The 25,005-nt window shown below is 39.6% G+C and overlaps 1 protein-coding gene across 3 annotated transcripts in view; it reads left to right on the plus strand.

The window, feature by feature from the left end:
* SULF2 (sulfatase 2) overlaps window positions 1-25,005 on the plus strand; it is a 162,403-nt gene that overhangs the window by 124,422 nt on the left and 12,976 nt on the right. For all 3 annotated transcript variants that reach the window (XM_089513881.1, XM_089513882.1, XM_089513883.1), the window contains exons 11-14: window positions 5,799-6,006; window positions 19,883-20,123; window positions 20,923-21,019; window positions 23,125-23,219. In XM_089513881.1, the coding sequence (XP_089370007.1) occupies window positions 5,799-6,006; window positions 19,883-20,123; window positions 20,923-21,019; window positions 23,125-23,219 (641 nt within the window). The remainder of the gene's footprint in view (window positions 1-5,798; window positions 6,007-19,882; window positions 20,124-20,922; window positions 21,020-23,124; window positions 23,220-25,005) is intronic.

Below are 25,005 nucleotides of genomic sequence, written 5' to 3' on the forward strand. Positions count from 1 at the left end.
TCAACCTACAGAGATAGAATTCATTCAAATTCTGAGTAAAATTTGCTAACAGATATGGAAGACAAAACAATGATCCACAGATTGGAATGCTCAATATACATTCCTATCCCAAAGAAATGAGACATTGTAGTAATAATTGGCCAGTTTCATTTATCTCCCGTGCAAGTAAAGTGATGCTCAGAATTTTAAGGCAAAGTACTTCTGCCACATATGGAACAAGAAATGCCAGATGTCCAAGCTGGCTTCAGGAAAGGAAGGAGCATCAGAGATCATTCTGCAAACATCTATTAGATAATGGAGTGTACCAAAGAATTTCAGAAGAAATCAGCCTGTGTTTTATAGATTATAGCAAAACCTGTGTAGATCATGAAAAACTATAAATGACTCTGAAAGAAATAGGTCTGACCAAACCTGTGATTGTCTTGTATTACTTATACTCAGGTCAAGAAATCACTGTCAGAACAGAATGTATACTATTTCCAATTCTCAATGGGGTCAGACAAGGCTGCATTTTAGCAGTCTTTCTGCTCAATCTGTATAGTGAACATACCATGCAGAAAGATGGATTAGACTCAGAGGAAGGAGGCTTAAAAAATGGAGGAAGGAACAAAGTTTTAAGATATGCAAAGGACACTATACTATTAGAGGAAAATAACAAAGATTTGTATAGTCTATTGAGAAAAATTCAGGAAGAAAGTGCAAAAGCTTACAGTTGAATAATAAAAAGACAATAATAATAATAATAATTTACGTACCTTTACAAAGACACTGACATAATTCTAAAATCCCTACATCTTGGCTTAGTCATAAATCAAAACAGAGGCTGTAGTCAAGAAACTGGAGGAAGACTAGGACTTGGAAGGGCAGCTACGAAGGAACTAGATAAAATCCTTAAGTGCAAAGTTGTTAATTTTTGTATGCCTTTGTGTTGCTTCCAACTTATCGTGATCCTAATGCAAATCTATCATGGGGTTTTCGTTGCACTCAATGCATTTCTATGTCTAAGCAAGGCTTGAACCCTGGTCTCCCAGAGCCTCTACCCAACACTCAAACTATTATATCATACTGGCTCCAAGTCTAAAGGTGTATCATTAAATACTAGTCAATATCATCCATGCCGGCACAATATGCTGTTATCTTGTACTGAAAGAAGAGCAGGGATGGGACCAACCTGGCCTCTCTAGGGAGGGAGTTCCAGAGTCTGAGAGCAGCCACTGAGAATTAATAGCCCCATTTTCCATGTGTCTGCCCATTCACTAGACAGCCAGTCTGGGTGGCCATCACTATACCTTGTGAAAATAGATTCTACATAAGCCTACTTGCTTTGTGGTGAAGTACTTCCTTTTGTCTTTCTGGCTTGTGGGTACTTGCCAGTTGAGTCATCTCTGCAGATACTGTGTGAATTAACTCTTGGCTTCATTTATCAGAACCTTATTTGTGTGTGTGCGTGTCAGTAAGAGCTGCAAGTAGCATTCATTTTTAATCAGAGTGAACTGATTGATGTGACCCCTTTTATGTGCTCCAGCTACCTGACATTTCCCCTTGCCCTTGTCAAGACCTGATTGACTGTTTTATTCTTAAGTTATGCTCTCCTGGCTGCTGGATGTGTCAGAGAATGAGTATGGGCCTTTGTTGTGCTGCTAAAACAACCCAAGTAAATATGCTAGCTTTGTAATTATCTTGTACTATAGAAAAGTGTGATACTAAACAGACAAGTAAAATAACATAAAAGATGGAATATTCTGATTCAAATAATAATTAGGAAGAATTCACTGGGGCTGTAGCACAGGTGACAGTTATGGCAGATTGTGGGAGATTAATTGGTAGATTCCATGCTGCAATTGTAAAAGACATGTGGCATATACCTCACAGTATTCTTTTTCTGAAACAAATATCATCATGTGGAGAAATTTGGGGAAAGAAATCTCTTTGCACATGGAATTAGAGGAAATGACAGCTGAGAAACAATGGGTAACTTCAATGTTCTTTAGTTCTTTGTAGCTATGAGTTCTGACATCTTCTGCCTTTTTTAGTTAAAAAGCGGGAGGGGGGGATAGAACCCCTGTGGATTCTATTGAAAAAAAATTTCTGCCTCTCATTTCTCAATAGGACTGCTGAAGACCCACTCATGAAATTTAAGAGACTCATTAGAGAAGTGTATGGTCCAGTACAAGTTGGGAAGGACAATATCATAGTCCCTGTAGCATAGAATCATTCTAAGTGTATGCACAGGGCTCTTGAATCTTCCCTCATGTGTTCCAGACATCATTTATGGGAAATCAGCTATGGGTGCTTGTGATTTCAAAGCAGCATGAACTCATTGGGTATATTAACTGAACAAATCTTCCCTGTGCTTTTTGAATATCTGTCAGAATTCATTGTGCATGTCAGTTTTCTTAAATTCTACCAGATTCTGTAAGAAATCATTTTTATATGCTGTTTACATATGGCAGAGTAGTGTTATTACCTGCATGTAGTGACACATCTGCCTAGAACCAGAAACCCAGTGAGGGTATGTTGCTCCTCATATATCATGGTTTCCAGACCTTTGACCATTTTGGTCATCCCAGATGGTGGTGATATAGAAAAAGCCTTCTGCTGAGGTTCTTAAGAGTCAGCCTGTTCCGACTAGCATTCCCTGACAGTTCCAGCTAGTCTTCCCCCCCCCCCCCCCCCCGCTGACAGCAATGGTAGCTGGTTGATGGGGTTTTAGTATTGGTTTTAACAGTCTTATTGTATTGAATGTTGATGGATGTATTTGTATTGTTTTAACTTGTTGTGCACCGCCCTGATCATAGGAAGGGCGGTATATAAATAAAAAATTTATTATTTTATTTATTATTTATAGAAGGAGATATGGTCTTTCAGATAGTCTGGACCCAAGCTAAGTAGGGTTTAAAGGTCATAATCAGCACTTTGAATTGTGTCTGGAAATGAACCGGTAGCCACTGAAGCTGTTGCAACATGGGAATTATGTGTTCCCTTCAACCAGCCCCAGTCTGGCAGCAGCATTATGGTCCTGCTGCACTTTGTCAACAATTTCCAAAGCACTACATAGTATCACAGTAATTCATATGAGATGTAATCGAGGCATCTGTTACCATAGCCTCCCAGACAGTCAAGTCATCACTCTGTGGCTGTTGAACAAACCCAATCCTTAATGGGAAGCTTTGGAGGGGTGGAAAGTCCCTTGGGGTAGTTGTCCCCTAAATGTTTAGTGGATTTTAAACACCATGGAGTTTACTTGAATCCACGAGCCCCTCTCCTTTATACATAGATGCTGCTGCTTTAGCTATCTAAGCATCATCACTCATAATAATAAAGGGAAATAAAGGGAATGTTGTTACAGATGCCTTATCTGATTAGAATTTATTAACCTCTGTGATCTACATGCTGCCTGCTCCCCTTCTCTTTTCATTGAAACAACTTAGTAGACAGCAAAATCAATGATGACGTTCCTGTTATATTATTGTTAATTCTGTCAATTTCTTATTTATTACATTCAAACGTTTGAAATTACTGGCACATATATTCACTAGCTCTGAACTTGTATGGTATGTGGTAAATATGTGAGCACAATGTTGCCTATGGACCTCACTTTTCTGGCTTCTGAAATTCCTCACCAGGCCCCCAAGCCCCCAATTTTGAAAAGATCAGTTATTTGGCCTTGTTGTGGGGGGCTGCAGCCCTCTGGGGCAGATTGGCCCCTGGCCCCCATGTTGTAGCCCACCCAGGTATATAGGATGCTAATGTAATACAAATAAGATGTGCATTATCACCATGAATCCAATAAAAATGGCTGGTTCCTCAAAGCTGCTTTGTTTCCATGGAAAAGAATGCTGATTCACTTTTAGAAATCTGTCTATACAGTGGCTGATGGCACACTGTGTGTGCACACATGATCACCACAGGTGGGTAGAAGGACTTTTGGTAGTTCTTTAGCTGATTTGCAGTACTCCAAAAGTGTTGACTCCCACAGTCTGAACACAGCAAGTAAAATTGCAAGGGAAAAAAAGATATATGACAAGGCTGTGGTCATGTTTATCTCAGCATTAGTTCTTCTCACCTGTAAAAATGCTAACCTGTTGTTTTAGACCAGTTCTTTCTTTCATTCACCTTTATCAGGTCTTCCTTCATTTCTTTTGATCATGAGAGAACTATGTTAGAATCCCTGACCTCAAGCAATCCAAATGTGGATTTTTGTGTGCATGCCAGTTTATTGTTCAGTCAAGAATTGACTGTTTCCTCATCCACATTTTCTTTTTCTTTTCTTTTTTCTTGACCTTGCTCTGACTTTAGCAACAGCCTAGACCTTGTTCATAAAATAAAGTGAATAGATCATAGAATCTGAAGTCTTGTCCATCCTGGTGTCCTGTGAAGTTCTATTCACGCCAACTGTGCCTAACAACAGTGTATTTGAATACTATATGCTAATACTTTCTTCTTCCTACCAGTTATTGCTCCTTCCTGATTATGCAGAAGAAACTACATGATTAGTATTTTTTTATATAAAATTTCTTAGGGGAATACCAAAACTCTCTGTCTCAGAATACTAGGCTCTGAATACTTTCTGTTGGATTGAGGACCCAAGGCAACAACTTAAAATGTTGCTTGTTCTGTTTTAACAGTTTCCAGTCTGGTAGGAAAATAGAAAAAGGGACATAGTAATTGCAGGGGTAACTCGTATGTTAACCGTAATACAAATCCCTTAGTCTTTTGGGGGGTATTACCTTTCTTTGTTCGGTCAATCAAAATTCGGTGCCTTTTTAGTTGGCCTAACAAAGGTGTTACAGGACATGGTGGCTCAGCAGTTAAGACATTGACTCTGATGCTTGTAAGATTGGTGGGTTGGCGGCCGAGGCTCATATGGTATTTGACGGAGTGAGCTCCCATCACTATTCCCAGATTCTGCCAACCTAGCAATTTGAAAGCATATAAAAGTGCAAGTAGATAAATAGGTACCACTTTGGTGGGAAAGTAACAGCGTGTAATATGTGCTTTATGTGTTACTAATGTTTTAAATTAAAGTCTTAAAATTATACTTTAATTGGATTCATTAATATAAAATCGAAGGCTTTCATGGCCAGCATCCATAGTTTTTTGTGAGTCGATGCCAGCCACAGATGCTGGCGAAACATCAGAAAGAAACTCTGCTAGAACATGGCCACATAGCCCAAAAAACCCACAAAAAACTATGTATTCATTAATGTTTTTTAAACTTTTGTACCTGGTATCATTTTAGCCATTTTGTTTTAATCAACATTGTAAGCTGCCTGGAGTCCCATTTTAGGGGAAAGTAGCATATAAATCATTTAAATAAATACATGATCTGTTATTTAGCCCCAAGCTTTCCCATTCATATGCGTGCATGTGTACAGGAGCCTTCAAATTGCCTGTCAACATATGGCAACCCCATGAATTTTATAGGGTTCTCATAGGCACAGAATATTCAAAATGGTTTTGCCAGTTTCTTCCTCTAAAATATAGCCTATAGCAACTGGTATTAATTGGTAGTCTCGCATCCAAGTATTAAACAAGGTTGGCTCTGCTTAGCTTTCAAGCCAGATGTGTTCTGGTATCTTTAAAGTATTTAGGCCCTTTCCCCTTCATAGTTATGAGGTATCTCCCTTCAAGCTTATGGGCCTTGCTTGCTCTCTAGACCCTCATGAAAAGTACTGTACTTATTGCTTGGGTCTGTTAATAACATTAGCTAATAATGCATGCCAAAAATACATAGAATAACATTGTCTCCCATTGTGAGATTACTGAAATTTCTTCCTTTTTAAAAAAAAAATCAGAAATGGCAGTGTGTGGAGGATCCAAGTGGGAAGCTCAAACTGCACAAATGCAAAGGGATGGCCAGCCTTACAGCTCCGGGCAGCAGCAAGAGTCTCTCAAACCTACTGCCCAAGTACTACAGCAAGAACAGTGAGGACTGCAACTGTGAGGAGAATGAATACAAGCTGAGTCCTAGTGGACGTCGAAAGAAGCTCTTCTCCAAAAAGAGTAAGTGAGCCTTCCAATTCTTTGTTGTTTTGTAGGATTCAGATGGGGAGAGGGAAAATATTGATAATCAGGGAGCCCTGGTGGCACATTGGTTAAACGCCTGTACTGCAGCCATTGGCAGCCACAAGGTTGTGAGTTCAATTCCAGGGACTCAGCCTGGCATTCTTCTGTACGTCACTAAAATGAATACCCAGCTTGTTGGGGGCAATTAGCTTACACATTTTAAACCACTTAGGGAGTGCTTAAGTGCACTGATAAGTGGTATAGAAATGTACTAAAACAAATAAAACAAATTACTTGCTATTGTTATTGCTATTTATTTCAGTTTATTTATTCAGATAATTACTTTTCTTTAAAATACTCAAGCTAGCTTCCAACATATTTGTAAAAGACATGAAACAATGTCTCAGCAATTTAAAACAACCCTTAAAGGGAGTAGTAGTTGTTTTTGTGGGCCTTCAAGTAATTTCTAACTCTTAAGATGAACCTACCATGCAGTTTTCATAGCAAAATTTGTTCAGAGGAAGTTTGCCTTCCTCTAAGACTAAATGTGGCTTGCACAAGGTCACCCACTGGGTTTCTGTGGCCAAGTGGGGATTTGAACCCTGCTATCCCAGAGTCTTTGGTCCAAAACACACTGCAGTAATAATCCAGTTTTAGACTGTTTTAACTGCCCTGGTTCAATGCTAGGGAATTCTGGGAACTGTAGTTTTGTGAGAAATTTAACCTTCTCTGGCAGAGAGCTCTTGTGCCACAATAAACTACTAATCCCAGGATCCCTTGGCACTGAGCGAGGGCAGTTAAAGCGGTTTTATTGAACCTTAATCAGTGTGTTTTGAACCTTAATCAAACAAAGCACGTCTTAGGTTCAGACTATCTGAAAGACCATATCTCCCTGTATGAACCTGCTAGCGTCTTAGCTTCCTCAGGGGGAGGCTTTCACTTTGTCCCACCACCATCACAGGCTCCTTTGCCTTCTCAGTTGGTACTCCCACCTTATGGAATTTCTTTCTACAGAAGGTTAAAGCTGGACTTTTACTATCTAACTACATTCAAGAAGGCTTCATATGGAATGTACTTTATTTTCAACTTTGGAGTGCTTTTTTATTGATTTTATACTGTTTATAATCTGTTATTTGTAATCTGATGATTTCCATTGTGTGTTTTTAAAAATAATTTTAGCTGATTTTTTTATGATCCATTTTGGGTCTCACTGTAGGAAAAAGGCAGCATATAAACTAATTCAATAAATCAAGATAGGAATATCACACGAAAAAAAGTTCCTCAGGTTTTGGAGGGTTTTTTTTAACACCTTCAGTCAGAAGCCTGCCAGTAAGAGGAAAGTCTTTACAAGATTACAGAATTCCATCAAAAGGAAACCTCTCAAGCTAATGAATTCAACAGCCTAAATGCAGAATCCTCTCTGGCTGCATCTTAGTTATTCATGAAACACATTGCCCAAAATTTTACATCAGGCATCTGAAACTTAACACTCCATTCACACAGTTCCATGTCCACCTTATGTATATGTATTTTTAAAAAATGTATGTTGCATATATTTTGTGGGTGGGTGTGGGTGGCTGTCCTGTCAAGTCATTTCTGGCTTTTGGCGACTCTAAGGTCATGGTATCATGGGGTTTTCTTGGCAAGATTTCTTCAGAGGAGGTTTGCCATTCTCTTCTTTGGGGCTAGGAGGACATGACTTGCCCAAGGTCACCCAGTGGGTTTCATGGCTAAATTGGGAATTGAGAGGGAATCTCCAGTCGTAATCCAATACTCAGACCACTATCCCATGCTGGCTCTTCACCCTATCCACACCTGCAGCTATCAGGCCCCAGAAGGACTATTGCCACTGCTGCTTATCAGTGGAGAAGGGAGGGAGGAGGAAGACCAGTTAGATAATGAAGAACCAGCTTGGCAGGGCTGAGAGGAGGGACGAACTGGGCAAGCACTCACAGACAGAGTGTATTCTCCTGTTCATTTTCTTTGGAGCTACATCTCCCGAACTGCCCCATCCCTTCCTGTTCTCCTTACTGTTAAACATCAACAGAGGGGGGTTGGACACGGCAGGAGTTAAATGTTGTTCGGAAGGCTACAGAATAGTACTTTGTGCTCCATCCTAAGAAAAACAAGCCACACATAATGTGTGTGTGCATGTCAGAAACTGGATTCTGGCCCTAATCTGTTTCTACTTTAAATGTCAGTATGAACCTCCCTCAAGTTTAGAACAGTAGTTATAACTTTATATTCCTGTTAGTTGTATGTTAAACAAATTTATTTGAGAGGTTTTAAGCCCAGTTTTCTATCAAATTGGTGTCTGACAATCAAGAAGAACCAAAAGCTGGTGCAAATCTCAACATTAAAAATACAAAATCAAGATGAGATGAGCATAAAAGAGCATGGACTAGCTTTGTAGCACTGAGTGGGCTTTAAAATAAAATTGAAAATCAGACCCAGGAGCTAATTAGATCATTCTTGTTATTTCTGGGATACATTAAGGTCAACTGAGGTCATGTAATATAGTTCATCTTGCTTCAGATTTGGCATTTTAACACTAGACTGGATGGCCTTTCCTCCCAGATACTTATAGTCATCACCTAGATATCCACAAGCCAGACTGAAGTGGCCATTCTAATCTTGTGACAACCAAATATTATGCAGTAGGACCTGGCCATCCACTAGCTTGCCATCCATGGATTTGAGCATCTGCGGATGGGACGCCCTATTGCCCCAAATGGTGGTGCATGTCATGCCACCATTAGGTGCAACAGGACTTGAGGTCCCACAGGGTTTTTTATTCACACAGGGGGGATTCAGACAGTATGAAAAGTATGTCAATAGTGGCTTATTATATATGGCTTTTCCCACATTCTTTGGTTCAATTCACACGACAGACACACTCATCCAGACAAAGTGGTATGCGTTCCTGCCTGTTCCCTGCAGGCACTTTATCCTTTTCACAGTAAAGATGAAAATTCAACTTGATTAAAGTCACTTTTTTATTTGCCTGTATTTTACCATACAGTGAACACATGCCGAGTTTTTTTTTCTCCTTATGCACCATAATGTCATGGTGGCTTGACTGTCAATTCATTTGCAAAATTCTTCTGCCTCCCCCCCCCCCCCTCCAACTTCTGGCATTAGTTAGATAGCCTCTGGTCATCTTGCTAGAGGATACAAACCACAAGAGATTATGGAATAGATTGCCTCAACTGGTAGCGGACTCCATCTTTGGTAGTCTTTAAGCAGAGCTTGGAAAGTCATCTTTCAGGAGTCCTTTAGTTGAACATTCCTACATGGTAGGGATTGGACTAAGTAACCCTGGTAATCCTTTCCAACTCAAAGATTATTTGATTGCATGATTATTAACTGTAAGTGGGAATGTGGTGTCTGTAATAATCTACCGTACTATATATAGTAGATCACAAATCAAATGCACACAAGCTGAGATTTATATTATTTCAGTGTAACATATTATGTGTCCCTATACTGAATACCAATATAGCACAACCTGTGTAGATCAATGGCAGATTAGCAAAACCTATGTGGCTCAATTACTAATGAACATGGTTGACAATCCATTGTGGAATCACAAATGTGTGATGCACATAGGCAATGGATATAGGACATGAGCATTCACACCCTAATCTTGTGTACTTTAATGCATGACAACATACACATTGGTCCCATATGCACAACTCTGCTTATGCTGCTGTCAGCTGGATACAACTGTTGCACATTTTCAAAACAAAAACAAACCCCACAAAACACTCAGTGTATGTAGAATAATTTAATTATGTCACATGCCAACTGAACAATCCTTTATTTTTATACAAGGACAGTGACGGTGCCCATTAATGCACTGTATTGCTTAAAAAGAAATAATGTCTACATTTTGTTTTTGCAACAAGCTACAAATCTTAAAGAGAATATGAGGGTAGTGATTCCACTTCGTGGAATCCATGCTTTGATAGTCAGAGAGAAAAACGTGTATTCTGTATAGGGTTGCTGGTTGAAGAGAAAGTTGCTCTTTTGCACCACCATTAAAAGTACAGGAGCCCTATTCCATCTTTCACCTGGCAGTTCTAATTCTGCATCGTGTTTGTGGAACAGCATACAATTTTGTGCTTCCATCTGTTGGGAACAATACACTATTGCTTCAATGTTTGCAAATCAGTGTGACATCATGACAGGATAAAAGAAGTATGAAGTGGGATGTGTCAAAACAGGACTACTCCTGTCACTCCTGAACCACTCCTAGTCATATCTATTATGTTAAAAATGCATCAGTTACAGATTGTGGAAGCAAGGCATAGTGATTTGTAATATAGAACACAAGTATGAATAATAAGAATACTTAATATGGGTTTATGGTACAAAAATAAATCTGTAGCAGAAGCATTCAAGAGTACAGGACAGGTACGTATATTGCTACGTGAATTTCCTGCCAGCTGAAACTTTTTGAATGTTAAGAACAGTGACATCATCCACCAATCCTTTTAGGATTCTCTCCTCCATCTGTGTTTAGTTGTAGTCCTCACGTTAGCTGGCGGGAAAATAGATTTTCACAGCAACATATTATAAAGTGTGTGGGTGTGTTCTACAAAACTTGAAGAACTTAGTTTTTGGATTACAGGTTAAAGAATCTCCAGCAAGCATGGCCAGTAAAGGAAACTTTTAAATCTAACATTTTGTGGGTGCACACACACACACAACAGATATATAGATCAACACAACTGCCTTCATTTATAGGCTCTTCTTGAGGGGCATGGCCTGCACATTAACATTCAACTCTCTTTCCTCCTTTCTGTCTCTATCGCCTGACTTCCATTATCTATCCTATTATTGGCTGGATACCTATTTACACAGAACTGTCAACATGAATGGTGCTTTGCACAATGCAAGAGCACTAGTGCCTGCCCAGAGAATTTATTTTCTATAATTTGACACAGGGGACAAAAGAAAGGGGAGAGAAAAGCAGGCAAAAACAAAACAAAACAAAAAACAGGAGAGAGAAAGACCAGCAGGAACAAACAGGGGAAGAAGGTGATTTTATTTCAGTTACCTGCACTTATGGTTAGTTTACAGTTGGGCTTCATTGGTAATAGGACTGACAATGGGCCAGCTGGAAATGTGCATCAAAGAGAACAAGTGAGCATAACTGCTGTACTGTTGTAGATGCCTGAAATGCCCCTGATATAGCACTTGAGCAGCACTCAGGGAAGTTACAACTTCATTTATTGTTAATCAGGGTGTGTGTACTTGCTGTTCCCAAAGATGCTTGATGTAACATTTTTTCTGCTTATGTTGAACCAGAATTATTTTCAAAGGAGGTTGACTTTCTTTGGCAAAGCCTGGGTGCCTTTTTGACACAGCCTAGTCTACAGATTCTGCTTTTAAACTACAGTCAGGTTAATATCTATATTTGAAGTGCATAGTCTAATTATAGATTAAAAGAGCCAAACAGCAGTTCAGAATTATTATTCATCTGTAAAGTTTCTTTCGTCTTGCTCCACAAATGCAGAGCCTTAATTATTTAGCAGATTAGGCTTTCTCAGTAATGACCTGGCAGAAGCTTCAAACAGGGAGTTTAAATTGATTTTCTTCCTTTGTATTTGCCTTGCAAGCTGATTAGTAACTACTAAGCTAATTTTTGGTGAATCAAATTATTGGTTCTCAGGTGAAATCACCAGCTACACTGGCTGCTTAAAATATATGGCACAACAGATAAACTTTAAATAATGCTTGAGGTTGTAGTTCCTTTACGTTGTTGTTAACAGAAGACACACTTGAAAGTAAGCAGTTATGTAAGCTTGCTAGTAATGTCTGGAAAATCAGGAGTCACTTATTATGGCAATTTTTTAAAGAGAAATGCAGGGGGGGAGGGAGAGAGAGAGAGAGATTTAAGTGGAGAGGACAATACACTAAAAGGAACTTAAAAGCGGCCAAGCCCTTGGTATACAGCTTATTAGCACCTTTCTAAATCTTCATAACATCCCAGTAAATGAGCTATGTAATTATTTTCTGGTGTCAGGAACCAGAGGGCCTTTCTCAATAATCTTTTATTCATGTAGTAAATGCACAGTACTTAACTCATTTGTTGTACATGGTCCAGATGTTTTTCCTCAAGGTACTTAGTGTGTCTTTTGCTTTGGTAAGGTATCGCATTTTCCCAGCACTCAGATCTTTATATTGTAATGCAAGGCAGAAGGGAAGATTTGTTCTCTTTGGGTCTGTCTGTCATTAGGATGGAGTGACAATGTGCTGTTCATTTCAGTTTGGGATTTTTATTTTTGAACTTTTGTATGATGTGAAATTTAAGCTGTATCTGTTTTAACTTTCAGGACTGGGGAAAGGGCAGGGTATAAGTAGAATAAAATAATGGCTGAGATCCTGCATCATCATCATCTGGCTACAGTGATGGAGCTCTGTCATAGTTCTGACTGGTGATTCCCACCCATCCCCCAGCCCACCTTTGCAGCCTAACAGTGTCTTGACCGAAGCATTTTCCAAGTGCTGAAGACTGGGGTGCTGGGAATTTGTGTCTGCAGCATACTTCTGATTTTGGGATGGTGTTCAACACAGTTGTCTAGAAAAAACCCTTGGGGGCCTGCCACAATTGCTTATCCCAAGCTGTCCTGTGACCAGGATCATGCTGTGAATCTCATTTCCAACCACCTCAATCTCCAGTGCCTTGGAAATGCTTGACCTGGGGCACTGCCAGGCTACAGAGTTGGGTGTTTGGAGTCAGATTTAGTCATTCATGATCATGTATGTTTATCCCCAGCAGTTGCAAAGCAGGGTGGCAGCCAACAACAAAATTAATGATGTCTACTCCTACTACTCAGAAATAAGAGGAACAAAAATGGGAATTGCTAACCTGTTCACAATGCAGAAAGCAGAAGTTTCATGTACATCTTAATTTGGAATGTGAAGTCTTTTCACAAAAGTACTTATTCCAGATGATATAGTAACTTGTTGCTGTCACAACAAGCCAATGCAGTTTGTCCTGACAAGCCAAAACAGCTTGTTGATAAATTGTTGAACTCCTTGATGTTTCTCTCCTCTAGTGCAAGAAAAAGACAAGGAGCATTTTTCCACCATTGAAGTTTCTGCAATTTATTCGAAATGCTTCTCTTCAGAATTAATGCTTTCCCTTTGTGAAGCATAGTGCATGCACATGAGCATGTGCATACACGTATGCTCAGACATACATGTGTACATACACATACACATACAGCACAGAATGGCTGGCTGATCAAAAGGATGCAAAGAACCAGTCCAGTATGGCTTAAATATTTATAGTCTCTGGAACAGGGGAGCAGCTATTGTGCAATTTGTTTGCTTCATTTAAAAAAAACAACAATCTTGCAGTAGTGAGATTCTCAATACTGGTAAATATATATTACATTGGCTATGTTAGCTAGATTATTCTGGAAGCTGTAGTCCAAAAAAGTAACTTTTACAAGTTGTGGCTGTAGCCCACACATGTTGTAAGTTAAGAACTTACTAGAAGAGTCTTCCCTAAATGGCATCCCTCCAGGTGGTTTCCCTCACAACTTCTGTCAGCCCCACTCACTATAGCCAGTCACCATGGATGATAGGAGTTGCAAACAGTTAAGAATTATTGTGACACTACAGGTTTATTACAACCTTGTACTGTATTCTGAATTCAGCAATAGTTCTAGGAAAGGGGGTATAAAGGGAAGTAGCACTGAAAGAACAGTATGTCCAGTTTTAAATTTGAAATAACCATCTAAGTTCTTCACAGCAGAAAAAAATCATCCTCCTAGAAGAGCTAACTCCCTTGTGCTGCCTGGAAATTATGTGGTGGTGAGAGTGGAAGTTACTTAGCCATTTTCCCCTAGTTGGGATGCATGCTGCATGATATATTAATTAAATGTAGCTTTCATAGATATCTATTCTGTTGTGGAAGTGCAGTCAATCGCATTGTGATCATTCCCATGTTCTTAATGATGTCATTCATCTGGGTCACAGTCTAGCATGTGGCCTGGCTGCTTAGGTACAGTGGGATAAGTCAGGGTGGTGGGCCAGTTACACTTCTAGCTTCTGCATGGTGTAGTGGCTTGAGTGTTGTACTAGGACAGTGGGAGACCAAAGTTTGAATCCCCTCTCAAACATGGATATCCACTAAGTAACTTTGGGCATGTCATGCTCTCTCTGTCAGAGAGGAAGGCAGTGTGGTGTAGAGCCACCATAGTGTGGTGGTTTGAGTATTTAACTGTGACTCTGGAGATCAGGGTTCGATTCCCCACTGAGACATGGAAACCCACTGGGTGACCTTGAGCAAGTCACACACTCTTAGCTCCAGAAAATCTGATGATCGGGTTGCCATAAGTCAGAAACAACTTGAAGGCACACAACAATGATGACTCTGGGAGATTACAGTTTGAATCCTTTCTCAATAGTGGAAATCTATTAAGTAACCCTTAGGCAAGTTATACTCTCTGTGTCTAAGAGGAAGAAGGCATCAGGAAAGCTCTGAATAAATCTTGGCAAGAAAAACATTGGAGAGGATTGCTGTAAGTGAAGAGTTGGCTTGAAAGCACATAGCAACAAAGACTGTCCATATAAGACACAGTGTACTTCCCTTTTTATCCACAGCAAGTGATTATTCAAGGCATGGCTACCCTACAAATTGCAGTAGGGGCAAAGTTTGTGTAAGGGGGGGGGGCTGGAGCTACAATAGCATAACCAATGTGACAAGAATTGACACCACATCACTTCTGATTTCATTTCTGGCTGATTTTTGTCCAGTTGGAGGATATTCAGTGTGGAAGTATTAGGAATAAGTGGGTATAACTGCTACGTTTTGCAGTGTTTGCCATTTTGGCCAAAACCCCCTAGATTTTTAAAATATATATATGGGAGGTCTGGAGGTGTAGGGAACTTCAAAGGGGCATTGAGACTGCAAATGGGACTGAAGAATCAGGACTTTCCCCACCCTAGTATAAATATCGGTTTGTAATTTTGAGAGTAATTAAATAATGTATCAGGAAAATAGCAGAAAAGTGACTCCATGAGATCTGTCCTGTGAACTGAGATAGTTTAGATCAAATGGACAGCTCTCTATACATAGAATATGGAACTGCAGAATCATGCCCCCCCCCCATTTCCAAATGTTTCCTTACACCTGGTGTAGGATAGGGGCTTCTGGTCAGAAGGGGCAGGGCTTCTGGCCCTCCTTGTTGTGGTTTGATTTTCCACCAATCGGGTGTCTCCCCCATCTGGGGTGTCACCCGGTGCCCTGCGTATCCCTCCAGTAATGCTAGTGGGTGAGGCTATGGCCAAAAATATGTTGTTAAATTGTGAAGTCTGGCTTATCCTCTTGTCCCTAAGTCTTATTATATTTGTGTAGATAGATTTTGATGATTCTAGTGCCAGATCAAGGATAGTTATCACAGTGACAAGAAGGAGAAAGACCCCATCCATTGTTACTAGCAATAACCAATTTCCACTCTTAAACTCCTCTATGCAGAAAAGAAAATATTTGAGAGGTAGTAATCTTGGGATACAGTCATTGTATAATATCAATTCCAGCGGCTCTTTTCCCCCTGAGTAAACTATGATTTAACTGAAGTTTCAGGTAGTAATTTGGTGTGAATAATGAGTGCTTAAAGAACAGTTAGTAGCAACCTGAATGCTGAGCACCCTTGTGCCAGATGCAAAGTTTATGGTTTTCTTAAAAAACATTACCTCATTTTTCATTGTAGTTACTGTCATTATTCCAGGTGTTTCACTGCATTCGCATTGCACACCACAGGAACAGCAGATCCCTTTCCTACTGGGGTACTCAACATCTGACTTGTAATGGAGTCAGTATATTTTTAATCATTTAGAAACATATATATGTTGCCCTTGGGTCCTGAAAAACCCTCTCACCTTAGAATAGATATACTTTTAAGTGAGTTATATTTACTTTGGTTATTTATTTATACTAACATTTATGTGCTGCCAGGTTGCCTAGATAAAGGTTATCATAAAAATTTCAAGCTAGAAATAGTAAGCAGCAACTTTTTCTTTCTTTCCAATTTTTTCCCTCTATGCTCTTCCACACACAAAAAAATCTGTTTTTGAAAATATATACCTCTTCAAGGTCACATTTTCTACTCCATGGCTGTTGCTTTTTCTTCATTATTTAATTTTTTCATATTTTATTCAGCACTTACAATTGGCCTATGTGGTTTAAATAAGTAAATATGTACACATGAATCTCAATAAAAGGACATAGATTCATTTAGGGGAAGCCTCTTTTTGTTTCTTATAATGATTTGGGTGTAACTCCTTGGAATTTCCTCTTGGTATTGAAAAGGAAGGGAGTTCCCTTGTTTTAGTCAAATGTTCCGTTAATCAAAAACTTATTTTTTCCCCTGGAGCTATGATTCACCTGGCTAAGCCTCAGGTGGAAGGCTTTAGTCCCAGGTGGGTGAAAAGCTCAATTGAATCATTAGCTCAGAGTTCTGAAATCAGTATGAAATGATGATTCAGTGTTAGGGGTTATGAGCAAGGGCACTGAAATAATTGCAAGAAATATTAAAGGTACAGATTTATATAATTCTCCTTAAGTGGTATCTCACTTGTCATGTATTATCTGAATAAGCCTTCTGGCGTCCTTTCTTTAAGATCAGTCAGCATCAGTCCAGCATTGCTGAAGCTGAGAAATAGTTATACCCATCCCTCCATATTTGCAGATTTGATATTTGCAGATTTGATTATTCACGGATTTCATTAATATGTTCTCTCTAGGACTGTCTAGGTCCTCCAGTGCAACTCTGTGGTCAACTTTAACTAAAAGTTGCACTGAAAGACCATTTGTAGCTACTCCAGTGCCATTCTATAGTCAGTGTATGTTGGACATTGACCACAGAGTTGCAGTGGAGGACTTAGACAGTCCTAGAGAGGTGTGCTCTCAGGTAAAAACAGTGTTTTTGTTATTTGCGGTTTTTCCATATTCACAGGGGTCATGTTCCCCTAACCCTAGCGAATATGGAGGGGCAACTGTATTTGTATTGAGGCAGCTAATAAAAATAAACATTATAAAAGATAGGCCACCACTGAAAATTTACTTCAAAAGATTTGTCTCTCGTCTCCTTCACATCTACTGCAGCTTCTCTAATGCTTTGCCTTCCGATGCCTGCAAGTTGTTTTAGTCCTTAGTAAAGATGTTATGCTGGGGAGGATATCTTTTGCAGGCAGGCTCCTCCTCCTTTTGGCCATGCCGCAATAGGGAGATTTTCAAAGTCCAGGAAATTTAAAGTCCATTTGCATCTCAACAGGGACCCCTCTTTTGTAATCCAGTATGTCTCCATTCCAGTGAGGTCACAGGCTTCTTTGTAGGCAGAGAACAATGGATTCCTCAAGAAGTCTCCATGTTCTTGCATGAGGAACATTTTGTTGGTGTAGAGGTAAAACATGCGAATTGAGTCCAAATTTAAGAAGAAGAAAATTGTTTTACCTTGGTTGAAGTCCTAGTCCACAGGCTACTCTTCATGGTTCCCCTGTTGCAGCTACAATGCGGTATCTCACAATACAGAAAACATGCAGGGGTAGCTGTATTGGCCATTTAACAAATACAAACAGAAATCCATCAGTGATACCTTCCTTGACCAATCAAAATGCAACCTTGTTGCAAGCTTTCAAAGCTCCATGGGCGTCTTCATCAGGCAACCTTTAGGCAACCTCTGGTCAGTGTTTCAGTAGTTTCCAGTCTGGACTTGTGACTTGTTTAATTAAATTGCATGTGTCCCTTTGTCTCTGCTGAGTTGCTAAAAGTTATAATTGTTTGTCCATTTGGACATATGGTTATCACTTTGGCCTTGGCAACAGCTGATAATAAGGAATGAGGAATAAGCGATTACAGTGGATCCACCACATTGGGTCTGGACTAAGCTATGTCTTTTGAATCTGGATTAGGTTTTTATAATCCAGGCTAGGCCTTTTAATGGGTGAAGAGTATTAAATTGTGACCAGAGTTTGGAGATATAACTTTTTGGTATCACAACAGCCAGAATTCCTCAGTTTGCAAGTCTAAGCTCTTGAGTTTTGGTTGTTGCTGTCCAAAAAACCCTAATGTTTCCAAGCTCTGAAATTTCTGGCTTTGAAACTGAGAGGATCTAATGCCAGGAAATGACTTGACTGGTAAGAGAGAGCTGAAATGGAGAAGAAATTTGGGGAGGATGAAAAGAGAATGTATTTTTAAGTTGGATAGCCTGTCTCTGTGGGAGATGTTGAGGAAGGCTTCATCCCTGAGGAAATCAAAACCAAAGGCCACCAGCAACTTCCAAGAAGGTTTTTACTATGATGCTTTGGGACTTTACTGAATTGGGCATCATTCTTGTGTTTTCTTTTTAGCATCGTGAGCTTGTGCTGCCATCTAGTGAATACAAGTAAATCATTGCAGTGAAATAAAACATTACCAAACGGTGGCCTGTTACAGACAGCCAAAATAAAGCTGCTTCGAGTCACTTTGGAGGTATGGTATTTCAATGATGCATGAGTCCTAAGAGTCTGGAAGCTTCACCAAAGCTGCACTCCAGTCCTTAGGACTGGAGCATGGCTTTGGTGCGGCCTTTGGACTCTTAGGCCGCATGTATCATTGAAATACCATACCTCCAAAGTGACTCGAAGCAGCTTTATTTTGGCTGTCTGTAACAGGCCACAGTGTGTGCACACACATACCCACACAAATACACTATTGTTGCTGCTACTGTTCCTTATTTGCTTGCTTGCTTGCTCAAAAGCTTTGTAATCTGCACATAACAAAATCCTCTCTGAGTCTTTATCTCCACCATTGCTCTGGTGCCACAACAAACTACAGTTCTCAAAATTCCTTCGCATCGAGCCATGGTAGTTAAAATGGTATCAGACTGTTATATTTCTTCAGTGAGGATGCATCCTAGGCAATTTACACCCATACAACAATGAATGTTAGTGCACTGTTTTCTATTACGTGTAATTAGCAACATTTTTACAAACCTTATTGCCACCATTAGAGGCTTGTTATTTCTGGTGTAGTGATGAGACACTGAAGCAGAAGAGTCTGATTTTGCATTTTACAAGTTTGCAAAATGATTCAAAAGGAAAAGGAAGGCTTACAAATACCCAAATTTTATCTACTGGAATGTTCAGCTGTGTAGCTGTGCAGCGTTATACCATGATAATCTAAAGAGGAGAGATCCTTTGGATAATCCAGGGGCCTCCTCTAGCTCTAAAAGTCATTTTATCATGCTTTTGACAACTCTGGCATGGTGTAGTGATTTCAGTGTTGGGCTAGGATTTTGGGAGGCAACCATTTGAATCCCTGTTCAGCCATAGAAACCCACTGGGTGACTTTGGGTAAATCACACTCTCTGACTCAAAAGGACTAAGTAAACCTGCTCTGAACAAATCTTGCCCAGAAAACCTGGCGATAAGTCAGGAACAATTTGAGGCACATAACAACAGAATCAAATGTTATTCAAAGGTATATATATTTTTAAAAAAATTCTTGCGAGTTTTACTTGTAGGAAAAAAATCAAATTGTTTTCAAAGTTGTAAGAAACACACTTATCCACCCTTTATTTCACTTGCTTTTATTTGTGAACCCCTGGGCGCATGCCCTATAGCTTTGTAACCTTTCATAGAGATGCTGAATTCACAGTAAAGCTTAACTACATATGTAGCGGTTGGGTTTCTGGCCTCCATAAGAAGGTTTTCTGAAGAGTGGAGTGGTCCCTGGGAATAAAGAACTAGACCATCTTCGACCTAACCTACTTCTCATCAAAAGCATGATATAGATTACTTACCGTCTGTCAATCCTATATTTGATGTGTTAAATAGAAACAAGCTGTGTGGGCTTTCCTCCCTCTTCTCACAGAATATAAAGCAAGCTATATTCGGAGCCGCTCAATTCGCTCAGTATCTGTAGAACTTGATGGAGAAGTGTTTAACTTAGATTTAGAGGATGGCTACCAGCCTGTATTACCCATGAATGTCACAAATGAGTACAAAGATGATAAAGGAGGTGATGATGACGAGGATAAAGATACTCTGGAATACAGTGGTGTCGGCAGCATTTCTGAGAATGCAGCCCCCAACTTAATAAAAGTGACACACAGGTAAGTTTTCATGGAATTAAGTTAAGGTGAGTAATGGTGATTGTGATGAAGCTCATAATGATTATTCTGCACTGAAAATAAGGCACTGTATGAGCTAGAATCCAATTGGTTACATATGCTGGCATCACCCTAGTTATACCAACATATATAGTTCTGGCGATATTGTTGAAGAAGTCCCTGCTTTGAAAGTGGAGGAAAGAAATACAGAGTAGAATATGAAGTGTCAAACATGGTTCTTCACAAATCTGAAAACATGACCAATAATTTATATAGCTTTCAAACCCTGTTGTGTCATATGTTATGTAGTTTTAAGACCCACCATAGAGACTAACAGATGGAGATATATTCCACAAATAACCAGGATGAAAAAATAATATACACATTTGTAGATAAGACACATACAACCATAACACGAGTCAAGTTTTCAGTAGGCCTATATCTGTCTTGCAACATAAAAGGACTTTAAGATCAATTCACTGACAGCAGGAGCCATGCCATATAAACAGTAAAATGCATAAAATTGACATTCTCTGCCAGAAAATTTAGAAAGGATGGGGGGATTTAATTGCCATCATGGTAAAAATTACTTTAAAATAGTAATAACAGGAGTTTGGGGGTCCTCAGCTCTGCAGGGACAGTGATCCTTAGTGGCAGAATCTGCACAAGAGTAAAGACCCTTCTTTGCTGCCTAATTAATATGACACTGCCTTCTAGACTAAAATTAGTTTTTAAATGGAAGCATCTTTTTGCAGTACTTGCTCCACTAGCCCCTCTAGTGACCACTTTCATTTCTGCACAGGTGCTACATTTTAGAGAATGACACCGTTCAATGTGACACAGATCTGTACAAGTCACTGCAAGCGTGGAAGGACCATAAACTTCATATAGATCATGAGGTTAGTGATTATGACAACTACTCATAGACTGCTGAATCCATAGGAAATACACTTCACTCCAAAAGGACAGAATATTTTGAATGGACACATTCTGTGAGAAGGTAGCTGCTACAGCTTCCAAATTGTGTTGTGTCCTTACCCTTCCAAAGAAATGTAATTGAGGGTAGCAAAACAACATAGGAAATACACCACTGTCATCTTTGCAGCTTACCTGGATCAGGTGCAAATTGAGTCCAGGCAATGGAGATTGCAGTTCTTCTGAGATATTGGGCAGTACAAGATATGGTCATAATGGCTTGATCTCATTGAAATTTGTTTTCTGCATTATTTTTACATGAGTACAATGAATGTGGATGCCGAATTTTGGCAGCATATTTTCCCCTACCTTCTGCTTATCATCTGTGCAAGTACATCCAAGACAGATAAAGCAAAAGGTTGGTTTCTGCATCAGGAGACATGTGTCATATTACTACATCTCCATAGCTAAATCTCTCATTGCTGTTGCCTCCAACCCACATTTTAAGCGATGCAGCTTCCCCAACACTGCCACTTCCATGTTGTTGGAGAACAGTGGAGATGTGTCCAGCTATTTTCATGTAGCTGGATGTAGTACAATAAACATTGACAGGGACTTCTAAGGATGCTTGATAGGCTCCTATAAATGTCATCCTTGCAGTGGTCCAGCTGCAAGAAAACAGGTGACCTCTGTATTCTCTAGTGCAGTGGTCCCCAAATTGTGCTCTTTAAGGGATTTTGGACTTCAGCTCCCAGAATCCCAGACTATTGGCTAACATGGCTGAGGCTTCTGGGAGTTGAAGTCCAAAATCTCTTAAAGGGTACACTTTGGGTACCATTGCTCTAGTGATACATGAATGGTTATGGTGTGAGGGCTGCATCAGTTAAAAGGTGGGTAAAGGGGACTTTTGTTGCTGCACAGTCAGAATTCCATCTGTAATTTCTACACTTGTTGTAACTTCCACTGCAGAGAAGAGGACATAATGAGGACATCAGATGCACAAAGACCTTTTGTTCCCTAGGCATTCTTTGTATACACCACAGAATGAATAGGTGATGGCGCATTTTTAGGTTCTGTAAGAATTTGCCCCAAGTAAATCCCTCATAGCAGTGGACACTGATTTCAGATATTAGTGTTGGAGGTAGAGCCACAAGTATTACATATCCTAGTTTTATGCACCTCATGTTTTGCTGTCAAAAAAGAAAGATTATAAATGTTTTGAACACAAACGTAGTTCTGTTTATACTAGTCCTGCTAATTTCAGTGAGTCTAGTCTACCCAGTATAAGGTGTGCCAGTCAGCTGATAGGAAATCTGCATTATCAGTTTTCTAGAAAATGAAAACTAAAGCTGTATCATTTTGCATCAAAGACTATATATCTCTAAGCTCTACCCGAATTGAACTATGGTGATCCATGTCTTTAAAAGGAAAAAAAGAGAAGAAGGAACAGTCTGTAATGTAATTTCCTCATTCATTCAGATTCTCAGTAAACTATTCATAACAGCTAGTATGAGTTGCTCTGATTTTGCCAAACCTTATGGTTTTCCTGTCTTGTCTGTGGTGAGTTGTTTGAATAGTGGAAATATAGCTGTTTCATTCCTCTCCAAATCTGTGATGGCAGTAAGATGACTTTCCTCTGGAAGTCATTGCACATCTATCTAGAAACTGCTCACACCCTTGCACAGACTGAGGAATGCTGCTATCAAGGTTGACTTCTAGTTAAAGTGCAAACTTGGTGCAAAGGTTTAATTATCCTGTTGTGTAAAAATATGGGTTAAAGTGCAAAAAGAGTTTTAAAGTTTATTAACACAACACACATCAATTAACTTTTAAATTATCACTGTTGTATCTGAAGGAATGCTTGGATTTATAGTTGGCAAGGTATTTATAAGGTACCAGGTTATAGTGGTATGGCACTTATACAGCTGTGTAGTGTGGATGACCTTTAGCTGGGTGATAAGTATGGAAGAGTTAAAAGGGAGATTTAATGAGTATTGGATGGCAAGTGAGAGAGTAAAAACCCAACCAGTTCATCTCACAACTCCCACTCCCTGGTTGTGCCATGACTTTTTATTATTGTTTTCATTAGATTGAAACTCTACAAAATAAAATTAAAAACCTGAGGGAAGTAAGAGGTCATTTAAAGAAGAAGAGACCAGAAGAATGTGATTGTAACAAGATAAGGTAAGCCTTCTACCTGCAATTTAGTTTGTGTTTTAAGGGGGAGGACACATTGTAAAATCGCAAAAGATACTGTACAATGCAAAATTATGCTTGTTCTCACTTACCAAATACTTCTGTCATTGCTGTGTCCTTCAAAACACAGCACTACTGTCCCCAAAGATTAAATTATCCAGTTCTTGAGTGCTGGGTTTGATAAGTGATTTGTTTCCTATCTTAACTGAGTAATGTAATTGTTTGTATTTTAAAATGAGAATGCAATTCATAGCTTATAGAAAAAAATATCAAAATGTGTGTGTGTGTGAGAGAGAGAGAGAGAGAGAATGTATCTCTCTAACCACACTCCTTAATAGCTGTTTAAATTTCCTGAACTCTTTAGCAGTATCATACAATATGAGAAAGAATAATAAATAAGGCTACCATATATCTAATGCATGTTGGTAGGTCTTGTGACTTCCTGTGATTTATCAAAACAAATTGTTAGGGAGAGAACAATCATAGACTCAAAGAGTTGGAAGAGATCAAAAGGGCCAACCCCCTGCCACGGGTACAAGCAAAGCACTCCTGACAGTCCAGCCTCAGTTTAAAAACATCCAAAGAAGGAGTGCTTTGCTTGTATCCATGGCAGGGGGATACACCACACTCTGCGGCAGTTGAATAGCTCTTACCATCAGGACTTTCTTCCTGAGGTTTAGATGGAATCTCTTTTCCTGTAGCTTGAATCCATTGCTCCATGTCCTAGTCTCTGGGGCTGCAGAAAACAAGCTTGCTCTATCCTCAGTGCTATGTATGTGGTATGTCCCTTTTAAAGTCCAAGTAATATTACAGTAAAACAAATAGTCAGTGTTTGTCTCCCTAATGTGTATAGATTTGGTTTAGAGTAGATGGCCCAGTTGTCCAGCTTGAAGAGTTAGAATCTCCCCAGTGTGTAACATGTGAGGGCATAAAGGCCCACTCTTGGTACTTTTGCCAAGGAGAGTTCAGCTCTCCCTGCAAAGCCTAGATATTTGAGATATTTGTTTTATTGCTGACAGCCATCAAGATAGGAGATTACCTTATTGGTGTTGACAAGGATTTGACCATTGGTGTCATATATAAATTATATAAAGCTGTTGAGAGCCATGGTGGTGTAGCAGTTTGAGTGCTGGACAATGTCTGTGGAGGATTCTAATCTTCATTTAGCCATGAAACCCACTGGATGGCCCTGGGGAAGTCACACTCTCTCAGCCCCAAAGGATGGCAATGGCAAACCTCCTCTGAAGAAACTTGCCAAGAAAGCCCTGTGATAAGTTCACCTTAGGGTTGCCATAAGTTGGAAACAACTTGAAGACACAACAACAAATCTCTTCTGTCAAGACAGTGTGGTGTAGTGGTTTGAGGGTTGGACTAGGACATTGGGAGACCAAGGTTCGACTCCCTACTCAGCCATGGAAACCCACTGTGTGAATTTGGGCAAGTCATTCACTCAGCCTCAGAGGAAGGCAAAAATAAACCCTTTCTGAACAAATCTTTCCAAGCAGATCCCATGATAGGGTCACCTTTGGTTCACCCTGTGTTGGAGATAACTTGATGGCACACAATAACATCATCTCTTAATGATGTGGAGGTTTCTCTGGACTGACCTTCTTTTTCCTGTTGAAAGGGATGGACATATGCTGATAGGGAGAAACAGAGCACTAACCTATGTGTCATTTATTTAGACACACAATTGAAATCACCCAGAGAGTAATACGTATTGGCCAAGTTCAAAAATCATGTTGGTCACTGAAGGTGTAATTTTTCCATAGGA

The sequence above is a fragment of the Sceloporus occidentalis genome, unplaced genomic scaffold (assembly GCF_023333645.1).
Source record: "Sceloporus occidentalis isolate IW3139 unplaced genomic scaffold, rSceOcc1.0.p SCAF_3, whole genome shotgun sequence".
Lineage (NCBI taxonomy): Eukaryota > Metazoa > Chordata > Lepidosauria > Squamata > Phrynosomatidae > Sceloporus > Sceloporus occidentalis.